The sequence below is a fragment of the Manis pentadactyla genome, chromosome 16, assembly GCF_030020395.1.
Source record: "Manis pentadactyla isolate mManPen7 chromosome 16, mManPen7.hap1, whole genome shotgun sequence".
Classification (NCBI taxonomy): domain Eukaryota; kingdom Metazoa; phylum Chordata; class Mammalia; order Pholidota; family Manidae; genus Manis; species Manis pentadactyla.
Window position 1 is genome coordinate 36,046,249 of NC_080034.1, and position 20,939 is coordinate 36,067,187.

At 40.0% G+C, this 20,939-nt stretch overlaps 1 protein-coding gene across 3 annotated transcripts in view; it reads right to left on the bottom strand.

The window, feature by feature from the left end:
- C16H6orf89 (chromosome 16 C6orf89 homolog) overlaps positions 1-17,608 on the bottom strand; it is a 61,321-nt gene extending 43,713 nt beyond the window's left edge. Inside the window, exons 1-3 of one of the 3 annotated variants that reach the window (XM_036916167.2) lie at positions 17,450-17,608; positions 4,421-4,622; positions 3,748-3,961 (exon numbers count right to left, since the gene is read on the bottom strand). In XM_036916167.2, coding sequence (XP_036772062.2) covers positions 3,748-3,961; positions 4,421-4,622; positions 17,450-17,451 — 418 coding nt within the window. In that variant the 5' untranslated portion in view covers positions 17,452-17,608. Of the gene's footprint in view, positions 1-3,747; positions 3,962-4,420; positions 4,623-17,449 lie in introns of those variants that run through there. The other 2 variants (XM_057494359.1, XM_036916168.2) reach the window with 2 other exon arrangements.
- Positions 17,609-20,939: the final 3,331 nt, after the last annotated feature.

Genomic DNA, 20,939 nt, shown 5'->3' on the forward strand with positions numbered 1-20,939 from the left:
CATCAAAAGGATTTAGGGGGCACAGAGAAGACAAGTAGTGACTCTATAGCATCTTACTATGCTGATGGACAGTGACTGTAATAGGGTATGTGGTGGGGACTTGATAATGGGAGGAATCTAGTAACCACAATGTTGTTCATGTAATTGTATATTAATGACACCTAAATAAATAAATAAATAAATAGATAGATAAACAGATAGATAAATAAATAAATAAATAAATAAAAAGGATTTAGGGTCAGGGTTTCCTACCCAAGGCTGAAATCTAGAAAAAGAAACAACTTCTGTGCCTTTCATTCCCTGGGCGGAGTCAGGAGGAAAAAAAGTATCAGGGGTCAGGAGGAAACCTAACACCACTGGTGGCAGTGCCTCTGGCACAACACCACTGCTTTCACTGCACTCTGTCATTCCCAAGGCACCACTGTAAGGAATGTCGGATGACCCTGGGGAACACTGAACAGACCAGCCCATATATAAACAATACCCTCAAGGGCTTTCCTTTGAGAGCCTAAACCTGCCACTCCATTCTCCCTGTACATTTACTTTAAAAATATTGCAAAGTCATCTTAACTGAAAGCTAGCTTTTTTTTTGGTACCATGACATTAGGAATAATGATTTGAATTATTTTACTTTTCTGGTTCTCTTACAGGCCCAGCAGTTCCCACTGCTTGCACCTACTTCTTCCAAGTATGCTTCTTTTAATTCCTTATATAACTATGCATTCTTAAATTTCCTTCCAAATGTTATGCAAAAGGCTGTTGGTTTTATATACATCTATGGCGTCCCAGAATTATCACACACAGGAAAATACGGTGCACCAATATCTGTATTTACCAGTAAAAACAGCATTTCAGTGGAATAAACATTAAAGCGCTAACATCACACCCTTCCAATGCTCTCTCTATGCGACTGAGCTCCAAGGACTCTTTTTATTTCCATACGCAAGGCCAAATATTCAGTTGGAGTGAACCAAACAATCAGGCTTGTTGACAAGACACTAACATTTCTTGAATATTTAAACTCTGATTACGAGAATGAGCAATGATTGTCCACTGACTATCATTTCTTAACTCAACACTCCATGAAAATTTACAGGATAGGGAGAAAGAATAACTGCCATCAACCTGGCCTTAAAAACTGCTGACTTCATCCCAGGTACCAAAGAGCAGGAGATGCCTTTATGGAGGCAGTGAGGGGAAGACGGGGAGGGAGGCTCAGTGTCTGAGGAAGCAGCACTGGTTGGCCTGACTGACAAGTTTCTCTGGCTCTTTCCCCAGTGTGCTCTGGACCTTCCTGATAGGAGCTGGAAACTGTTTTTTTAGCTTTGCTGATGACATTTCAAAAACGACCTTCCCAATAAATACAAGGAAGTTATATCTGGAATTAAAAAATCTAAATATATGAACTAATTTTTTAAAAAGCTCATGAGGCTTTTTGTTTTACAACGTTCCCTTCCTCTGATTTTGATATAATTTTGGAACTCTTTCCATGATTACCTCAGTGTACAAAAATAGCTTTCAAAAGAGACCCAATCCAAGTAATGATTTTTATAACTGATTAGGTCTTGGCTTAAAGACTGACATTATGATCATAAAACTTGGCTTCAACAAGTAAATTTTTTGCTGAAAACAACACTAAGAGAAAACATACTTCCTAAATAATTATGCTAAATCCTAAAGGTTTCAGGAACATGGTTGCACAAAAAGTTCTACAATCCATTCGTGGTATTAGTTTATATATTCCTTCATATGGGCATATGATAAGTTTAACACCATCAAAATAATAAAATCCCAAAATAATATCTCTCTATTCTTTCTCAAAGTAAACTTCAAGTCTTATCACATTTTGCACTATCCTCAAATGGTCTGTCAGACTAAGACTTCCTATGTTGCCACTGATGCACTGTTACTAAATCTTAAATGTTTCTTAAATTCAACTTATTGGTCAAATTGTACATTCAAGAGCACTAAATAAGTGCAGACAGAGAGAAAAGACTAAATTGAAAGAGTGGGATATACCTAAGACAAAAATCTAGCCCAAAAGGCTAAGGACAATTAGAGGACTTGGTTAAAAGCAAGCTGGAAACCAAAAAATTCTTAGAAGAAAACATAGGCAAAAATCTCTTAAATATAAACATGAGCAACTTTTTCCTGAACACATCTACTCAGGGAAGGGAAACAAAAGCAAAAATGATCACATGGGACTACATTAAACTAAAAAGTTTCTGTACAGCAAAGGACACCATTAGCAGAACAAAAAGGCATCCTACAATATGGGAGAATATATGTGTAAATGACATATCCAACAAGGGGTTATCATACAAAATATATAAAGAACTCACATGCCTCAACACCCAAAAAGCAAATAACCCGATTAAAAAATGGGCAGAGGATATGAACAGACAATTCTCCAAAGAAGAAATTCAGATGGCCAACAGGCACATGAAAAGATGCTCCACATCACTAATTATCAGGCAAATGCAAATTAAAACCACAAGGAGATATCACCTCACACAAGTTAGCATGGACAACATCAAAAAGACTAGGAACAATAATTGCTGGCGAGGATGCGGAGAAAGGGGAACCCTCCTACACTGCTGGTGGGAATGTAAATTAGTTCAACAATTGGGGAAACCAATACGGAGTTTCCTCAGAAAACTGAAAATAGAAATACCATTTGACTCGGGAACTCCACTCCTAGGAATTTACAAAAAGAAAACAAGTCCTCAGCTTCAAAAAGACATATACACCCCTACGTTTACTGCAGCACTACTTACAATAGCCAAGATATGGAAGCAACCTAACTATTCATTAGTAGATAAATGGATAAAGAAGATGTGGTACATATACACAATGGAATATTATTCAGCCATAAGAAAATTAATCCTATCATTTGCAACAATGCAGATGGAGCTAGAGGGTATTATGCTCAGTGAAATAAGCCAGGTGGAGAAAGACAAGTACCAAATGATTTCCCTCATTTGTGGAGTATAACAACAAAGCAAAAACTGAAGGAAAAACAGCAGCAGACTCACAGACTCCAAGAAGGGATTAGCAAGTACCAAAGGGGAGGGGTGGAAGAGGGTGGGTGGGGAGGGAGGAGTATTATGATTAGTACACATGGTGTGTTGGGGGGGATCATGGGGAAAGCAGTATAGCACAGAGAAGACAAGAAGTGACTCTGTGGCATCTTACTACACTGATGGACAAGTGACTTCAATGACGTATGGGAGGGACTTGATAATATGCGTGAATGTAGTAACCACAATATTTTTCATACGAAATCTTCATAAGAGTGTATATCAATGATACTTTAATTTAAAAAACTATAATAATGTGAAAAAATAAAAAATAAAAGCAAGCTGGACTCAGATGCTTTCAATAAATCAAGAGCTATTATTACAATATCTATTATGGATAGGGATCACAGAGAGAAAAGAAGAATACATTCAAATCTTCACATGAACAAAAACATTCATCCCCACCATAAGTTTTGGAATTGGGGGTTTGAATTTGGCTCCACCAGATATGTTTCTCTGGCAAGTTTCTTAATCTCCCGAACCTCAGTTTTTCAATCTGCAAAGTAGGGGGAATAAAACCCATCCCACAAAGTTTTAGTGGGGACTGAATTACATGAGACAGTATAGGACAAGTGCCTGTCATTAGATGTCAAAAAACGTTATTTTCTTTTCCATGATATATTGTCAAGAAAGTTGTACCTTATAAGAAGTAAATATAACATTCTACCTGGAAAGGGTCTGTCTTCATTACTGCCATGCACAGGAACTCCCTTATTTTCTGGACTATACTTCTTAGTAATGGGCAAGGACATCAGCCGAATGTGATGGATGAGTGAGCGCCAGGTATGAGCTCCAGAAAGCACAGGTTCAGGTGGTAATGGGCTGAAAGGTTGAATCACAAAGTAGGCAGTGAGCAAGATTAATCCCAGGGTTACGAGGACCTACAAGGAAAGACAGAAAAAAGATAACTAATAACCCCAGTAAAGAAAATACTTCAATACCAAGAAAATAAAACAGGCCTCTTTAAACTATTTCCAAAGTGCTTTAAGAACTAATCCATTTCATAAACAAGCCACTTACACTCACTTCTGAGAGCATTTAAAGTTTGAGAACTATGAGGACTACAAGGCTCACCAAGCTTCTACCATATGATCAGAGGCTATGTCCACCACTAAAAAATACATATGAATACCGTTCAATTGTAAATACACAGCTTTTGTCTAGGACAGTTAACAAAATAGTCAAATTTCCTGGTAACACATGATAACAAGAGCAAAAGCCAACTTATTCATAGAAAAAACAAGGTTCAGTGGTGGAATCAGTCAACAGTGATACCTGGGGAGAAAGCTGAAGAGTCTGTGCCTTGTCTAAGCTATTTCCAAGTCAGAACATATTTTTACCTTATACACAGCTATAAGGAGAGGGTACTGGGGTGGCCCCCTCTGTGGTTCATTCTTCTCCAGCAGCTGTCTGATAAATTTTTCAATTGCCTTCTCTGACATGCCACATTGATGGCCTGTCTGTCTCACTAAATCAACAGTCTCTGTAAGTTTGTCATAAATGCTGAGCTCATTGGCAGCAAGATCCATGTTTACAAAATCCCTGAAAGAGAGAAAATAAATGTAAAAAGAAATATGGTTCCTTTAAAGTACTTCCTCCTCAAAGCTACTACCTTTAGAACAGTGCTTCTTGACCATCTGTGGGGAAGGACCAATTTTGTGTTTTTCCTAATCCACTGCAGGCCAATACTTTTGTAAAACACGATGAGTATGTCTAGGCAATGTCAAGTTGCTACAAAAGTTTTTAAGTGTTACTTAATTGTGGGCTAAAAACACTTTACAGACCATCACTGTTTCCCAAACACTGAAGAGAACTGGTCTCGAGCAAGATAAATCCTTAATGGTACTCTGAAATACTAGTGCCATCAGAAATGACTTCTGAAACCAAACACAGGATATCTGCTACTGGTGATTGACTCCCTCCCAATGACTTCTTCTGTTTGGTCCTCTTTATGACTATTAACCTTTTAGTTCACTAGTTATTAATAGTGCCATTAGATGTCAATAATGTTCTTATTACTACAAATTAGAATCATACAGAGAGCTTTCTTCTTAGAAGATTTTCCATGTTAGGGGGAAATATTAATGATATTGGATTAACAACAGCTTCTTTGAGATAGCACCAAGAGCATGAGCAGCAAAAGAAAAAATTAACTGGACATCAAAAATCAACAACTTTTGTGCGGCAAATGGTATCACTAAGAAAGTAAACCGACAACCCACAGAATAGGGCAAAATACTTGCAAATCACATATCTGCTAAGGAACTGGTATTCAGAATACATAAAGAATTATTACAACTCCATAATAAAAAGACAAGCCAATTAAAAAATGGGCAAAGGACCTGGACAGACATTTCTCTAAAGGAAATATACAAATGGTCATGAAAAGATGTACAACACCATTACCCATCAGGGAAAAACAAATAAAAATCACAATGAGATACCACTTCATACCCATTGGGATGGCTATTATCAAAAAGTCAGATAATTGTTGGCAAAGAAACTGAGCAACTGGAACCGTAGTATCCTGCTGGTGGGAGCGTAAAACAGTGCAGCTGCTTTGGATGACAGCTTGGCAATTCCTCAAAAATGTAAACATAGGGCTGCCATATGACATTGTACACAAATGTCCATGTAGCATTACTCAAAACAGCTCAGAAATGCAAGCAGTCCTAATGTCTATGACCTGCTGAATGGATGGATGAAATGTGGTATATCCAAACAATGAAATATTATTGGACAATAAAAAAGAATGAAGTACTGATACATGCTACAAAAAACAACTTGAAAGCATTATGCTAAGTGAAAGACAGTTACAAAAGACCACATACTGTACAACTGCATTTACATGAAAAGTCAAGAATAGACAAATCTATTATAGAGAAAGTAGACTAATTAGTGGTTGTCTAGAGGCAGGGCAGTGACTGTCCTCCAAAGGATGGAGAGTAACTGTTAATAGATTTGGGGTTTCTTTCTAGAGTGACAAAAATATTCTAAAATTGTTGGAATGGTTGTACAAGTTTGGAATATACTAAAAACTTACTTCTGTTGTAACATTTCTAATTTACTTCTGTTAGAATTTTGGCTAAATCACTGGGTCTATTTCCTCATCCAAAAAATAAGAGGACTGAACGAAAAAGTTTTTAAAACCCCCTCTAGCACTAAAATTTTAAGAGCATACGAATACTTCAGAAAGTGGAAAAAAATTCAGTTCTTTAGAAATTAAAGACTTATGTCCAACTGCATTCCTGTATTACCAGCTTCTGTTATGCTATCCTATATGCCAGGCACTGTGCTAAGCGCAGCAGAAACATCTCAGTAAGTTGTCACAGCAATCCCACAGGGTAGGTGTGATCAACCCCATTTCCCAGATGTTGAAACTAAGGCTCGAAAAAGTTTTGTAATTTGCTAGGACGTGAACCCAAGCATGCCTGACTTCAGGGTTGGTGCTTCTAACCGTTACACATGCTGCCTCCCTTACCAAGTGTTTTCTTATTCTGAGCTGGCAGTTCCAAAACCACAACACCGTGTCCCTTGATTATCACAACTGAGTGGCTGATTTTGTGACTAGTGATTCCAGAGACAGCATTTTCCTGTTTAAATTAGCAAAGATATTCTAAGCAAGCAAGTGAGCAAGGACAAAGCTCATTTAAGCAAACTACAATAAATTATCCAACAATTCCCAGTCAAAATCCATTAAAACTCAGTAGAAGACCAGAAAGGAGAGCAGTTGGAATTCTAGAAAAACTTCGAGTAGAAAATTTTAGTATTTGAAGGTGGGGCACATGTAGGATGATTCAGGAAAAAGATAATGTCACACTGCTGGGCCCTAAGGAGAACAATGCAGGGGACAAAAGTGCAGGTGAGGCTAAAAGGAGGAACGACTATCATATTTGACAACTGTTTGACCATCTTTGTATACTTCTGCCCACTTTTGATATGCATAAAAAAACTTCATTAAACTCCCAGTTCATACTGCAAAAATAAGGGTTTTTTTGTAATTCAAGTATACAAGGATATTATATTGAATATATATTTTTTAATTAAGGTGGTATTGATATACAATCTTATGAAGATTTCACATGAGCAATACTGTGGTTTCAACATTTACCCATAGGTGATATTGAATATATTTTTGCAAGCTGTACATCATACTCCCCTGAGATTCTGACACATTCCCCGAGTTACTGGAAGAGTAGTTACCAATAATTAAGCGAAGTTTCTGAGAGTACACGGAGATGTTGAAAATAAACCTTCCCTTTGCTTTGGTTACATCAGTGGATCTCATCTAGGGAAGAATCTGACCCTCCAGGGGACATTTGGAAAGTCTGGAGCATTTCTGACTGTTACACTTAAGGGGTACTACTGGCATTTGGTAGCTATGATGTTAATTAAACAACAAAAGTATCTTGTCTGTTTAGGTCGGGGTTTCATACAAGCAAGGCAGCTCCCTCACTGCTATCTATTGAAAGTCAGTCGTAGACTGAAGGGTTTACATAAAAAAAAAATAATATCCCTTAAAAATAATCAAGCATAAAGTCATGGCTAAGCATCAAGTAGGAAGGGACTGAGTGAAATCAGCTGAGGCTTAAGAGCAATCCCTTTACCTCCAAAATGAAGACCCAATTCTGGCAGAAATGAGGGAAATTCCAAAGAGTGAGCTTGACTTTAACAGTGGTTTATACCTGCAAGAGCACATGAAGGACGACTTGGAAAGTTACAAAAACTAACATAGTATGCATCACCCTGAACATACTGAACTGCCAGTACCTCTGGGAGTAGGACCCAGTTATGGAAGTATTCAAACCTCTTCCCTGCTGATTAGAGGCACACCCCCAATTAGGAGACAGCGCTTTAAAACAGTAGTTCCTAACTAGGGGTGATTCTGCTTCCCAAAGAACATTTGGAGACATTTTTGATTGTCAAAACTAGATGGGAACTACTGGCATCTAGTGGGTAAAGACTAAACATCTCAAAATGTACAAGACAGCCCCACAACAAAGAACTGTACTGCTCAAGATGTCAAGGGTTTGCTCATGTAATTGTAGATTAATGATACCAAAAAAAAGGTGTCATATAAAGAGCTCACACAACTCAACAAACAAAAAGCAAATAATCCAATTAAAAAATGGGCAGAGGAACTGAATAGACAGTTCTCTAAAGAAGAAATTCAGATGGCCAACAGACACATGAAAAGATGCTCCACATCGCTTGTCATAAGAGAAATGCAAATTAAAACCACAATGAGATATCACCTCACACCAATAAGGATTGCCACCATCAAAAAGACAAACAACAACAAATGTTGGTGAGGTTGTGGAGAAAGGGGAACCCTCTTACACTGCTGGTGGGAATGTAAATTAGTTTAACCATTGTGGAAAGCAGTATGGAGGTTCTTCAGAATGCTCAAAATACAAATACCATTTGACCCAGGAATTCCACTTCTAGGAATTTACCCTAAGAATGCAGCACTCCAGTTTGAAAAAGACAGATGCACCCCTATGTTTATCGCTGGACTATTTACAATAGCCAAGATATGGAAGCAACCTAAATGTCCATCAGTAGATGAATGGATAAAGAAGATGTGGTACATATACACAAGGGAATATTACTCAGCCATAAGAAGAAAAGAGATCCTACCATTCACAACAACATGGACGGAACTAGAGGGTATTATGCTCAGTGAAATAAGCCAGGTGGAGAAAGACAAGTACCAAATGATTTCACTCATATGTGGAGGATAAGAACAAAGGAAAACTGAAGGAACAAAACAGCAGCAGAATCACAGAACCCAAGAATGGACTAACAGTTACCAAAGGGAAAGGGACTGGGGAGGATGGGTGGGAAGGGAGAGATAAGGGCTGGGAAAAAGAAAGGGGGTATTACTATTAGCATGTATAGTGTGTGGGGGGGACATGGGGAGGGCTGTGCAACACCGAGAAGACAAGTAGTGATTTTACAGCATCTTACTACGCTGATGGACAGTGAATGTGAAGGGGTATGTGGGGGGGACTTGGTGAAGGGGTGAGCCTAGTAAACATAATGTTCTTCATGTAATTGTACATTAATGATACCAAAAAAAAAAAAAGATGTCAAGGGTGAGTGCTGAGGTTAAGAAATCCTGCCTCCAAGAAAGGCCTGGGGAAGGTAAGCCAGGGGGCTGCTGATTTCTAAAGTACTTGGGGAATAGGAGAAATCAACTGACAGCTCTGATGAGGTGTTCTCCACAATTCTTTCTGGCTCTCAGTCTAGAGAAAAACAGGACAGAGGCATAGCTGGGAGAATGATTCTGGTAGAGCTTATCAATAAAAATGTTTGTTTAAAGCAGAAAACAGGTTAAGAGGTCAGACTAAATCTAAACCTCCCCTTTGCCCTGCTTAATATAGAATTCCTCTACTGGTATACGTGTGTCCTAAACACTGGTATGACATCGACTTGGAGGCTCTCAGTCTTTCAAATTAAACAACTATGCCAGCTAGGCAACTCTAAGATGCAATACCAATTCGTCTAGTTTGAAACACAAAGTTTTCATTTATAAAATGAAATTATACAGAGTAGAAAGAAAGTTTCAAAAGTCCATCTAAATATGTCCGAATCTTCAATAGTGGGAGCAGTATCCAGAGTATTACATTTCCTTTTTCCCCTACTAGCTTCCTTAGGATTATGCTAGCTATGTAGCATAACAATCCATTCATTACTGTTATGACAATCCATTCATTACTGTTTCAGTCTGTTTTATCTAGTGATTCCTATTAATTGAAAATATGTTCTACTAAAGGGAAAAAAATGTAGTCTTTGGATTGTAATAAAAACCACTAAGTAAAAAACAAACATATTTAAAGGAAAAGTAACTGACAAAACACTAAAATAATGTGCTTTAAAAGGGAAGCAATTTAAAACTGTAATAAACACTTAAAATTTACAATTGAGGGAATTTTACTTTTATGCACTTTTATTATCACTTCAGTCCAATGGTTCTTTTTCTGGACCTCTCTTGCCTGGTGAGACTTGAAGAGTCTGATACTTTCATAACTCCCTGAAAGTGTGCCTCTTTCATTTTTCTCCCAACTTTTTATTTTGAAAATGTTCAAGCATCCAGAAAAATGGAAATAATACAATGAATATCTGTGTATCCTTCACTTAGAGTCACCAATTGTTAACATTTGGCCATATTTGATTTCTGTCTATCTGTCTCAGTTTTTACCAGAACCATTTGAAACTTAGCTTCTCACATTCTGAAATCACTTCTAAATGTTTCAGCATGCATCTCCTAAGAATAAGGACATCATTCTTATATAACCAATGCACCGTTATCATACCTATTAAAATCAATAATTCTCTAACATTACCTACTAACCAGCCCATAGTCATATTTTCCTAACTGTCCAAAAAAAAGCCTTATAGTTTTTTTAGAAATCCAGGATTCCACCAATGACCATACATGACAGCTGTTGTGTCTCTTTGGTCTACTTACATCTAAAACAGATCCCAGCCTTTTATTTTTTGTCTTTTATGACATTGACATATTTGAGGCAGTAGCTCCCACATTTTAAAACTTATCTCTACTCATTCCTATCCTCACCTTTCCCACTTTCTACTATTTAAAAAAAATATCAAGGACACTAACAAATGGAAACTCATCCCATGCTCTTGGCTAGGAAGAATTAATATAGTCAAAATGGCCATCCTGCCCAAAGCAATATACAGATTTGATGCAATCCCTATCAAATTACCAACAACATTCTTCAACAAACTGGAACAAATAGTTCAAAAATTCATATGGAAACACCAAAGACCCCGAACAGCCAAAGCAATCCTGAGAAGGAAGAATAAAGTGGGGGAGATCCCACTCCCCAACTTCAAGCTCTACTACAAAGCCACAGTAATCAAGACAATTTGGTACTGGCACAAGAACAGAGCCACAGACCAGTGGAACATAATAGAGACTCCAGACATTAACCCAAACATATATGGTCAATTAATATATGATAAAGGAGGTGGAGCCAAGATGGCAGCATGAGTAGGACAGTGGGAATCTCCTCCCAAAAACATATATATTTTTGAAAATACAACAAATACAACTATCCCTAAGAGAGAGACCAGAAGACACAGGACAACAGCCAGATGACATCCACACCTGCGAGAACCCAGTATCTGGTGAAAGGGGTAAGATACAAGCTGCAGCCCGGTGGGACCCAAGGCCCCTCACCCCAGCTCCTGGAGGGAGGAGAGGAGTCGGAGTGGGGAGGGAGAGGGAGCCCAGGACTGCTAAACACCCAGCCCCAGCCATCCGCACCAGAGCACAGACACACAGTGCATGCATGGGGTGCCAGAAACTACAGAAGCAGGACAGTAAGACCTGTGAGCGAGTCCCGCAGCCGGCGCTCCTGGGACAAAGAAAAGTGAGTGCTTTTTGAAAGTCTTAAAGGGACAGGGACCCCACAGATGGACGGAAGCATCCCAGGTCACAGTCCAGCAGCTGGAAATTCCAGGGAACTCCGGACGCACTAACCCCCTGGGCAACAGCTCTGAGACCCCTCACGGAGGTAAACAGCCAAACAACCCTCCGTCCATTACCCCTCCGGGGCCCCGCCATAGCAGAGCAGTAGCCTGAGGCTCGCCACCCCACAACAAGGGAGCTTCCTCCATACCAGCCAGGCAAGATACAGAGACCCAGTCTACATGTAATTGCCCAACACAAGCCACTAGGGGTCGCAGCTGTCCCAGTAAAGAAAGGCCAGGAGCAATTGGAAAAAGTCTAGGCTCTCCCAGCTGACAGACGCGTCAATAGCATACCACTGCACCTATCAACATGAAAAGGCAAAAAAATTTGATCCAGACAAGACTAACCCAGACAGCTTCGACATCTTCTACATCTTCCCCTGAGAAGGAACCTGGGGAGATCGATTTAACCAGTCTTCCTGAAAAAGAATTCAAAACAAAAGTCATAACCATGCTGATAGACTTGCAGAGAAAATGCAAGAACTAAGGAGGGAGAATACAGAAATAAAACAATCTCTGGAAGGACTTCAAAGCAGAATGGACGAGATGCAAGAGACCATTAATGGACTAGAAAACAGAGAACAGGAACGTAGAGAAGGTGATGCAGAGAGAGATAAAAGGATCTCCAGGAATGAAAGAATTTTAAGAGAACTGTGTGACCAATCAAAATGGAACAATATCCACATTATAGGGGTACCAGAAGAAGAAGAGAGAGAAAAAGGTGTAGAAAGTGTCTTTGAAGAAATAATTGCTGAAAACTTCCCCAAACTAGGGGAGGAAATGGCTTCTCAGACCACAGAGGTACACAGAACTCCCATGACAAGGGATCCAAGGAGGGCAACACCAAGACACATAATAATTAAAATGGCAAAGATCAAAGACAAGGACAAAGTATTAAAGGCAGCCAGAGAGAAAAAAAAGGTCACCTACAAAGGAAAACCCACCAGGCTATCATCAGACTTCTCAACAGAAACCTTACAGGCCAGAAGAGAATGGCTTGATATACTTAATGCAATGAAACAGAAGGGCCTCGAACTAAGAATACTGTATCCAGCACAATGATCATTTAAATATGAAGGAGGAATTAAGCAATTCCCAGACAAGCAAAAGTTGAGGGAATTTGCCTCCCACAAACCACCTCTACAGAGCATCTTACAGGGACTGCTCTAGATGGGAGCACTCCTAAAAAGAGGACACAATAAACACCCAACATATGAAGAAGGGAGGAGGAGGAATAAGAAGGGAGAGAAATAAAGAATCATCAGACTGTGTTTATAATAGCTCACTAAGCGAGTTAAGTTAGACAGTAAGATAGTAAAGAAGCTAACCTTGAACCTTTGGTAACCACAAACTTAAAGCCTGCAATGGCAATATATGATAAAGGAGCCATGGACATACAATGGGGAAATGACAGTCTCTTCAACAGATGGTGCTGGCAAAACTGGACAGCTACATGTAAGAGAATGAAACTGGATCACTGTCTAACCCCATACACAAAAGTAAACTCAAAATGGATCAAAGACCTGAATGTAAGTCATGAAATCATAAAACTCTTAGAAAAAAACACAGGCAAAAATCTCTTGGACATAAACATGACCAACTTCTTCATGAACATATCTCCCTGGGCAAGGGAAAGAAAAGCAAAAATGAGCAAGTGGGACTATATCAAGCTGAAAAGCTTCTGTACAGCAAAGGACACCATCAACAGAACAAAAAGGTACCCCACAGTATGGGAGAATATATTCGTAAATGACAGATCTGATAAAGGCTTGACATCCAAAATATATAAAGAGCTCACGCACCTCAACAAACAAAAAGCAAATAATCCAATCAAAAGCTGGGCGGAGGAGCTGAACAGACAGTTCTCCAAAGAAGAAATTCAGATGGCCAACAGACACATGAAAAGATGCTTCACATCGCTAGCCACCAGAGAAATGCAAATTAAAACCACAATGAGATATCACCTCACACCAGTTAAGATCACCACCAACCAAAAGACAAACAAGAACAAATGTTGGCGAGGTTGTGGAGAAAGGGGAACCCTCTTACACTGCTGGTGGGAATGTAAATTAATTCAATCATTGTGGAAAGCAATATGGAGGTTCTCAAAAAGCTCAAAATATAAATACCATTTGACCAAGGAATTCCACTTCTAGGAATTTACCCTAAGAATACAGCAGCCCAGTTTGAAAAAGGCAGATGCACCCCTATGTTTATTGCAGCACTATTTATAATAGCCAAGAAATGGAAGCAACCTAAGTGGCCATCAGTAAATGAATGGATAAAGAAGATGTGGTACATATACACAATGGAATATTATTCAGCCATAAGAAGAAAACAGATCCTACCATTCGCAACAACATGGATGGAACTAGAGGGTATTATGCTCAGTGAAATAAGCCAGGTGGAGAAAGACAAGTACCAAATGATTTCACTCATATGTGGAGGATAAGAACAAAGGAAAACTGAAGGAACAAAACAGCAGCAGAATCACAGAACCCAAGAATGGACTAACAGTTACCAAAGGGAAGGGGACTGGGGAGGATGGGTGGGAAAGGAGGGATAAGGGCAGGGAAAAAGAAAGGGGTCCTTACGATTAGCATGTGTAATGTGGGGGGGGCACAGGGAGGGATGTGCAACACAGAGAAGACAAGTAGTGATTCTACAGCATCTTACTACGCTGATGGACAGTGACTGTAATGGGGTTTGTGGGGGGGGACTTGGTGAAAGGGCGAGTCTAGTAAACATAATGTTCTTCATGTAATTGTAGATTAATGATAACAAAATGAATATAAAAAAATCCTCTCTAGATTTCTAGTGCTCGAACTCTCCCTCCTCTCAGAGCCAAGTTCGTTAAAAAACCAAGAAGGCATCACTTTGCCTTGTTTCTCAGGTCTCCATTCATGTATTAACCTTTTGAAATCATATTTCTGCTCCCCTCGTGCCACTGGCATTGTTCTAAGGGCACCAGTGGCAACAATCTGGCTACATGCCAAATACAAATGACTTTTTCAATTATCAGCTTACCTGACTTGTCCGCAACAGCTGCCTCTGTTACCCATTATCCCCTTCCAGCACTCTCAAACTTTGGCATAATTCTCTTGTTCTCTTCTCAGACTCTGTGTCCCTGAATGTTACTCATTACAGCTGTCCTTGATCTCATTCCCTCTGTGGCTTTAACCACCAGCTAAACCTCTTTGGTCTAGAACTGTCTTCAAAACTCAAGACCCACCTATCTCCTACCTACCAGACACCCTGGTCCAAATTTCCTCTGGTCTTATATATGTAACATGTCCATAACTGACTTAGTATTTTTCCCCTGTGACCCAACTCCTTCCTCATCCCCTCTAACGAACCAATCACTAAATCCTCCATTCTATCTCCTGTTTAGTTCTCACATTCATCACCTCAACACTAGCTCTTCATTAGTGATTGTCAAGGCCCTCAATATCTCCCCCAGTGACCATCACAAAGATACACTGAATCTCTGTACTTCTGTCCTCCTCCTCCTCTCTGATTCCTCCTCTATACTCTGCACAAGTTATTTTTCTGAAGCAAATTGGTTCATGCTACTCATCTATTTAAAGCACCTTCACTGACTCCCCATGCCCTGCTGGGGAGCAATTTAGCATGATGGTTAAGAACACAGGCACTGCAGTCTGAAAAAGCCAGATGCAAATACTAGATTTTTCATCTACTGTGTGGCCATGAAACACTATTCAGCCTCTCTAAGCCTCAATGTTTTCATTTAAAAGGGGGATAATTGTGTCTTCCCAACAATGTCCTTAGGGGATAAAATGATGTATGTAAAAATTTGTCCCAACACCCAAATTAAATACTTAATAACTGTTATAAAATGAAGTCTTAACTACTTATCATGCCCTTTTTTAGAGTATCATCGATATACAATCTTATGTTGGTTTCAAATATACTAAACAGTGGTTCAACAGTTACCTGTATTATTAAATCCTCATCCCTTCTAGTGCAATTACTATCTATCAGTATAGTAAGACATTACAGAATCACTGACTATATTCTCCATGCTGTACTACCGTCCCTGTAACCAACTTATTTTGTGAGTGCAAATTATTGTGTCCCTTTATCCCCTTCACCACCCCTTCATCTCCCACCCAGCACTGCCCCAAACCCTCCCCCTTGGTAACCACCAGTCCCTTATCAGTGTCAGTGGGTCTACTGCTATTTTGGTCCTTCTGTTTCAGTACGGCTCTTTATGATTTGCTCACTGCCTACCTCTTCAGTCTCATTTTCCATTCTTTCCTCACATTCTTCACTGCCATACTGCTTCACATCTTTTTGCTTTTGTACACATAGTTTCCTCTGCCTACAAAAGCCTAACTCCCAGTGCTTTGTCCATTGAGTAAACTTTTATTGCAACCTTGATTTTTGCCCATGGAACCTGAAACACAATTCTCATTTTGTATTACATCTACCTTCTTGTCTCCCTCTCCATGAAATTGTTATTTGAAAGCAGAGGTAAGTGAAGGAAATAACACAAGAAATTAAGAACAGACATGGGAATTCACCTCAGAGATACGGAACGTGATGTCTGTTGAACAAATTTACAGAAAGGACCTGAAGTGATCATTCTGTTCCCAAACTAATGGCTTACTCACTTTATTTTCTATTCTTCCTATTTTAAAAAATACACTAGCCTAATAGCACCAAGAAGACAGATATTAACTCATAGCATCTTACTACACTGATGGACAGTGACTGCAAAGGGGTGTGTGTGTGTGGGACTTGATAATATGGGTGAATGTTGTAACTATGTGAAACCTTAAGACTGTATATCAATGATACCTTAATTTAAAAAAATACACTAGCCTAATGAGGGTTTAGATGAGATTAGGATCATACTTGGACATTCTCTAATGGTGTTGCAGGACAGCTGTGCAGGAGCAAGGATTCAAACTGGGTCTTGAAAACTGTTTTGGTCCGAAGCAGAAAGGGCTTAACAGGGCAAACTGGGTCTCTCTTTGGTATGTAAATTGGGCTACATGAACTTCAGTCAGAACTTCAATGTAGCAAAGTTCAATTTAAGTTAAAGCATGTTGTTCCTTTAGAGGGAAACTGTGATACCTCAAATTTGTTAAGGGAGAGATGGCCATAAAAGATTCCACCATGGCAACAACCAAATGGGCAACCGGAAAAATTCAGAAGAGTAAATTTTGAGAGTAGTCTCTATTATAAGATGATGACTAAATACTTTATAAATTAAATATATTCGCAAATACCAAGCCTTTGTGGGCTTAGACCAGAAAAGTGTGGCATGCTGGGTTAATGGTCTTAAAATAGTACTGAACAGGAGACAGGCAAATTCCTTGTACTGAAAGGCTATTACAAAACGTTCATTTACTCGGGTCAATAAACAAGTCACATTCCTTTCTGAAATCCGAGATGCAATGTTTATCACATAACAAGTCCAACACTTAAATTTTTTTTCCCCTTCCTTAATTAGACAAAGATGTTTCTAGGGGGACGGGGAACCTATTTTAAATATACATAAAATTAGAAATCTATCAAAAGGGCAGTGAAATCTTGACTTCGCTAGCACTCTCGTTTTGGACACTGCTGTGACGCCTGAGAAACGAGTTCAACTTCCAGAGTCGACCTCACTTTGCTCTCCCCGGCAGAGCCAAGAAAGAGAGGTGTCTTAAGGGAGGGGAGCCCGGGGGAGTCGCCGGGGGATGCTGTCAATCTTCAAAACGCCAGAGACTCAGAAAAGGGGTTAGCGCAACGGCGCGGGGTGGCAGTGGGGACGACGGAGGGGCCGAGCGAGGACGTCTTAGGCGCGGCCTTTCAAGGTGCAGCCTCCCCCCTCCCGGCTTCGGGCCCCAGTCACTCACATGCGGGGCCCGCGTCCCCTCAGGCTCCTCCCGCCTCGGGGACAGCAGCCGCCGGGCGAGGAGGATAAACCTCCAACTTCCTGCTTCTGGGAGCGCAACCCGGAAGCAACTCGCGCGCCAAACGCTAGGCGGCGCGGCCTCCAAAAGCTCCTTCTTCCCGCCCCGCGCTTCGACAAAAACAAAACTCGCGATGACGCGGCGCGCGGGAGAACTCTGTCGCGATATCTGAGAACAAGGGTTCTTGCTCCCCCTGGCGTGCAGTTTTTCCTTCTTAGTTTTCTTAGGTCTTTTTGCCCGGTCTCTCCTCTGCTTAGGCTGGCACAAACATCATAGTTGAACTGACTCAACAAGCATTTACTGAGCCCCCAACTAGGTGCCAGGAAGCGTGTTAGGCATTAGGGGTAGGAGTGGGAGGCATACGTAAATGAAGGGCAGGCCTTTACCTCTGGAAGCTCCCAGTCTAAAACAGAAAGACAAGTAAACAAATCACTCGAATTTACACACGGCCCACTCATTAATAATGTGTTGAGAGCTTAGTCTGTGCCATACATTTATAAGTACTTTATATTCGTGAACTGCTTCCACAACCCTATGATATAAATAACCCCACAACATTTACCCTCCTACTAACCAAGTTGAGGTTTGTGGAAAAGTTAACTTGCTCGAGATTACACAGATGGAGAGGTGAGGTCACGATTTGAACCCAGGGTCCTTATCTTGCCCTGCTTTTAGTGCCAGAGATCTTAATTGCTTTCTACAGGCGATCTGAAACAAAACGCTACTGGGTTCAGACTAATAAAGCTGCAGCTAGAAAGGCATTGTGATGTTGACGCACAGGCAGGGAAACCAACTAAACAGAACAGAGAGACCGAAACCAGAACCAGACATATATAGACACTTGCTTTATGACATAGAGGAGTGGACAATGCTTTCAATGAATGGTGCTGGGTCGGTTGTGTATCCAAATAGGAAAAAATGAAACGACCCCTACTTTACACCATATGCCAAAATAAATTCTATGTGCATTGTAGATCTACATGAGGGAAACAAAACAATAAAATTTTAGAGCTGCTCTGTCCAATACTGTCATCATGCAAGTGACTGTTGAGTACTTGAAATGTGGCTAGTCAGAATCAAGATGTTCTGTAAGAAATAAAATTGATATATTTGATTACATTAAAATTAGAAACCTCTAATCATCAAAATACATGATTAAGAAAGTGAAAAAAACAAGCTGTAGAGTAAGAAAAAATAGCAAGAGCTTGTGTCCAGGAATTCTACAAAGAATTCCACAAATGAGAACAAGATAGCCAGAGAGAAAAATAGGTAAAAAATTTGAACACACAAAAAAATGATAGCGCAAAACAGGATATCTAAATGGCAAATGCGCATATGAAAAAGTGTTCAACTTCATTAATCATTAGTTGTTAGGGAAATGACTATTGAGATATTATACAGACTCCAGAATTGCTTTAATGAAAAAGACTGGTTGGTGTTGGTGAGGTAGTGGCACAACAGCAACTTGTATACTGCTGGTAGGAATGTAAACTGCTGCAGCCACTTTGGAAAACAGTCTGGTGTTAACTACTATATTATAATACACATAGAACCTATGACCCAGCAATTCTACTTCTAGATGTACATCCAAAATTCATGCACAAGTGTACCAACAGACATACAAGAATATTCATAGCAGCATTATTTGTAGTAGCCACAATCTGGAAATATCTCAACTGCTCATTAACAACAGAATGTATAAATACATTGTAGTATATTCATACAATGGAATACTACACAGCATTGAAAAATGAAAGTGACCACTACATATAACATGGATATATCTCACATATATAATGTTTAGCAAAAGAAGCCAGACACACAAAAAAATGCTTTATGCCTCTGCTTACATAAATTTCAAAAACAGGTAAAACCAGTCTATAAATTTACAAGTCAAAGTGATTACCTTTGAAGAGGTGGGAAGGGGTATTGATTTGTAGGAAAGGCTTCTGTGGAGTTGAAAACGTTTTTTTCTTTCTTGATATAATGGTGGTTTCACAGGTGGGTTTATTTTGTAATAATTAACTCACTTAGGATCTGTCCACTTTTCTGGATATATATTATATTTCAATTTAAATTTTTGACCTCAAAAAAAGTGTTTTGGGGGATCCAGAGGTCCTAGAAAGCCTATGTCTTCCTGGCCCTTTCTACCATTTTCCAAACTACAGCCTGAGTGACACTTCTAATGTACAAAATCTGATTCCACAATTTCATAGGTCCCTTTTGCCCTCAGAATCAAGTTCTAAGATCTTTCACAATTCCCTTACAGTCACCTCCAGGGCAGCCCAAGAAACAATCTCTGATTTTCCAAGCCCTTTACAATGCTTCAGCTCTCCAAAGAGGAGAAATCTCTCTGGCTTCTGGCTAATTCTAACAGCCCTCAGCTCAGGTTATCATTCCCAGGGAATCCTCTGACTACTCAAAGCCAGCTCTGGAATAACCAGAGCTCAGAAAGCACTGCATGTTTCTGATTACAGCCTTCATTCCACACCCCTGTAGCTGTGTGTTTAATTGTCTTTCCTAGAATGTGAGTTCCTTTGGGTCTGGGCATAGTTCATGTGACCCATTTCTATCTTTCTCAGTTTCTAGTGGCTGCTAGGTGCTCCTGGAAAAGATTTAAAGAGACAGTGACCTTGGAGGTGGCCTTTTAGGATTCAGACATTGGAGTCTGAGATTGAGCATTTGGGGCACAAGGAATAGTAGTGAGAAGATTCAGAAGGAGGGAAGACATGAGCACATTCTGGGAATCTGGAATGTTGATTTGGCTCAGGCCAATACTACTTATAGAAGAAAAAACAATCTTTAAAGATCAGCTTGGCATTGCCAAGAAGGCCTTGAATGCTAGAACGTCAATCTGTGGGCAGTGGGGAGCCAATGAAGGTTTTGAGCAGGGGTGTGACATGATCAGAGCTCTGTTATGGGCATATACATCTGTTGGAGGATGAAGACTAGATTGGAAGAGGAAAAATTAACTTTGGAAAGTTCAACGGAGAAACAAAAAAAGGAAGGGAAGAAGAAATCCACTCAAGAAACATTTCCCAGGTATAACAGATCAGAAAGGCTGCCAGATAGTAGAAGACTCAGGAAGGGAAAGCGGAGGAAAGGTTTGGGTTCCAGAACACATTAATTCCTGGTGGGCTCTGGAGCTGGTCACTTCCCCCTGGCAGTGGCTCAGAGCACTCCAGTCAAAAACCTGGCTAATGGGAGACTGAGAAAAGACCATGAGTGTAAAAGTGCTTGGTGACCTGTGAAGTGTGTAGGGATGTAGCTGAGGGAGTGTGAGGAGTCAAAGATATGCCTGGTGAGCTGGACAATAGTGACTGGAAGCACCGGAGGAGAAACTAGTTTGAGGGAAAGGATAGGGAGGGAAATGATGGGTAAATATATTCATTTCTTTAGTGTTGGCTTCTCTCTGTTGAGATTTAGAACTCTT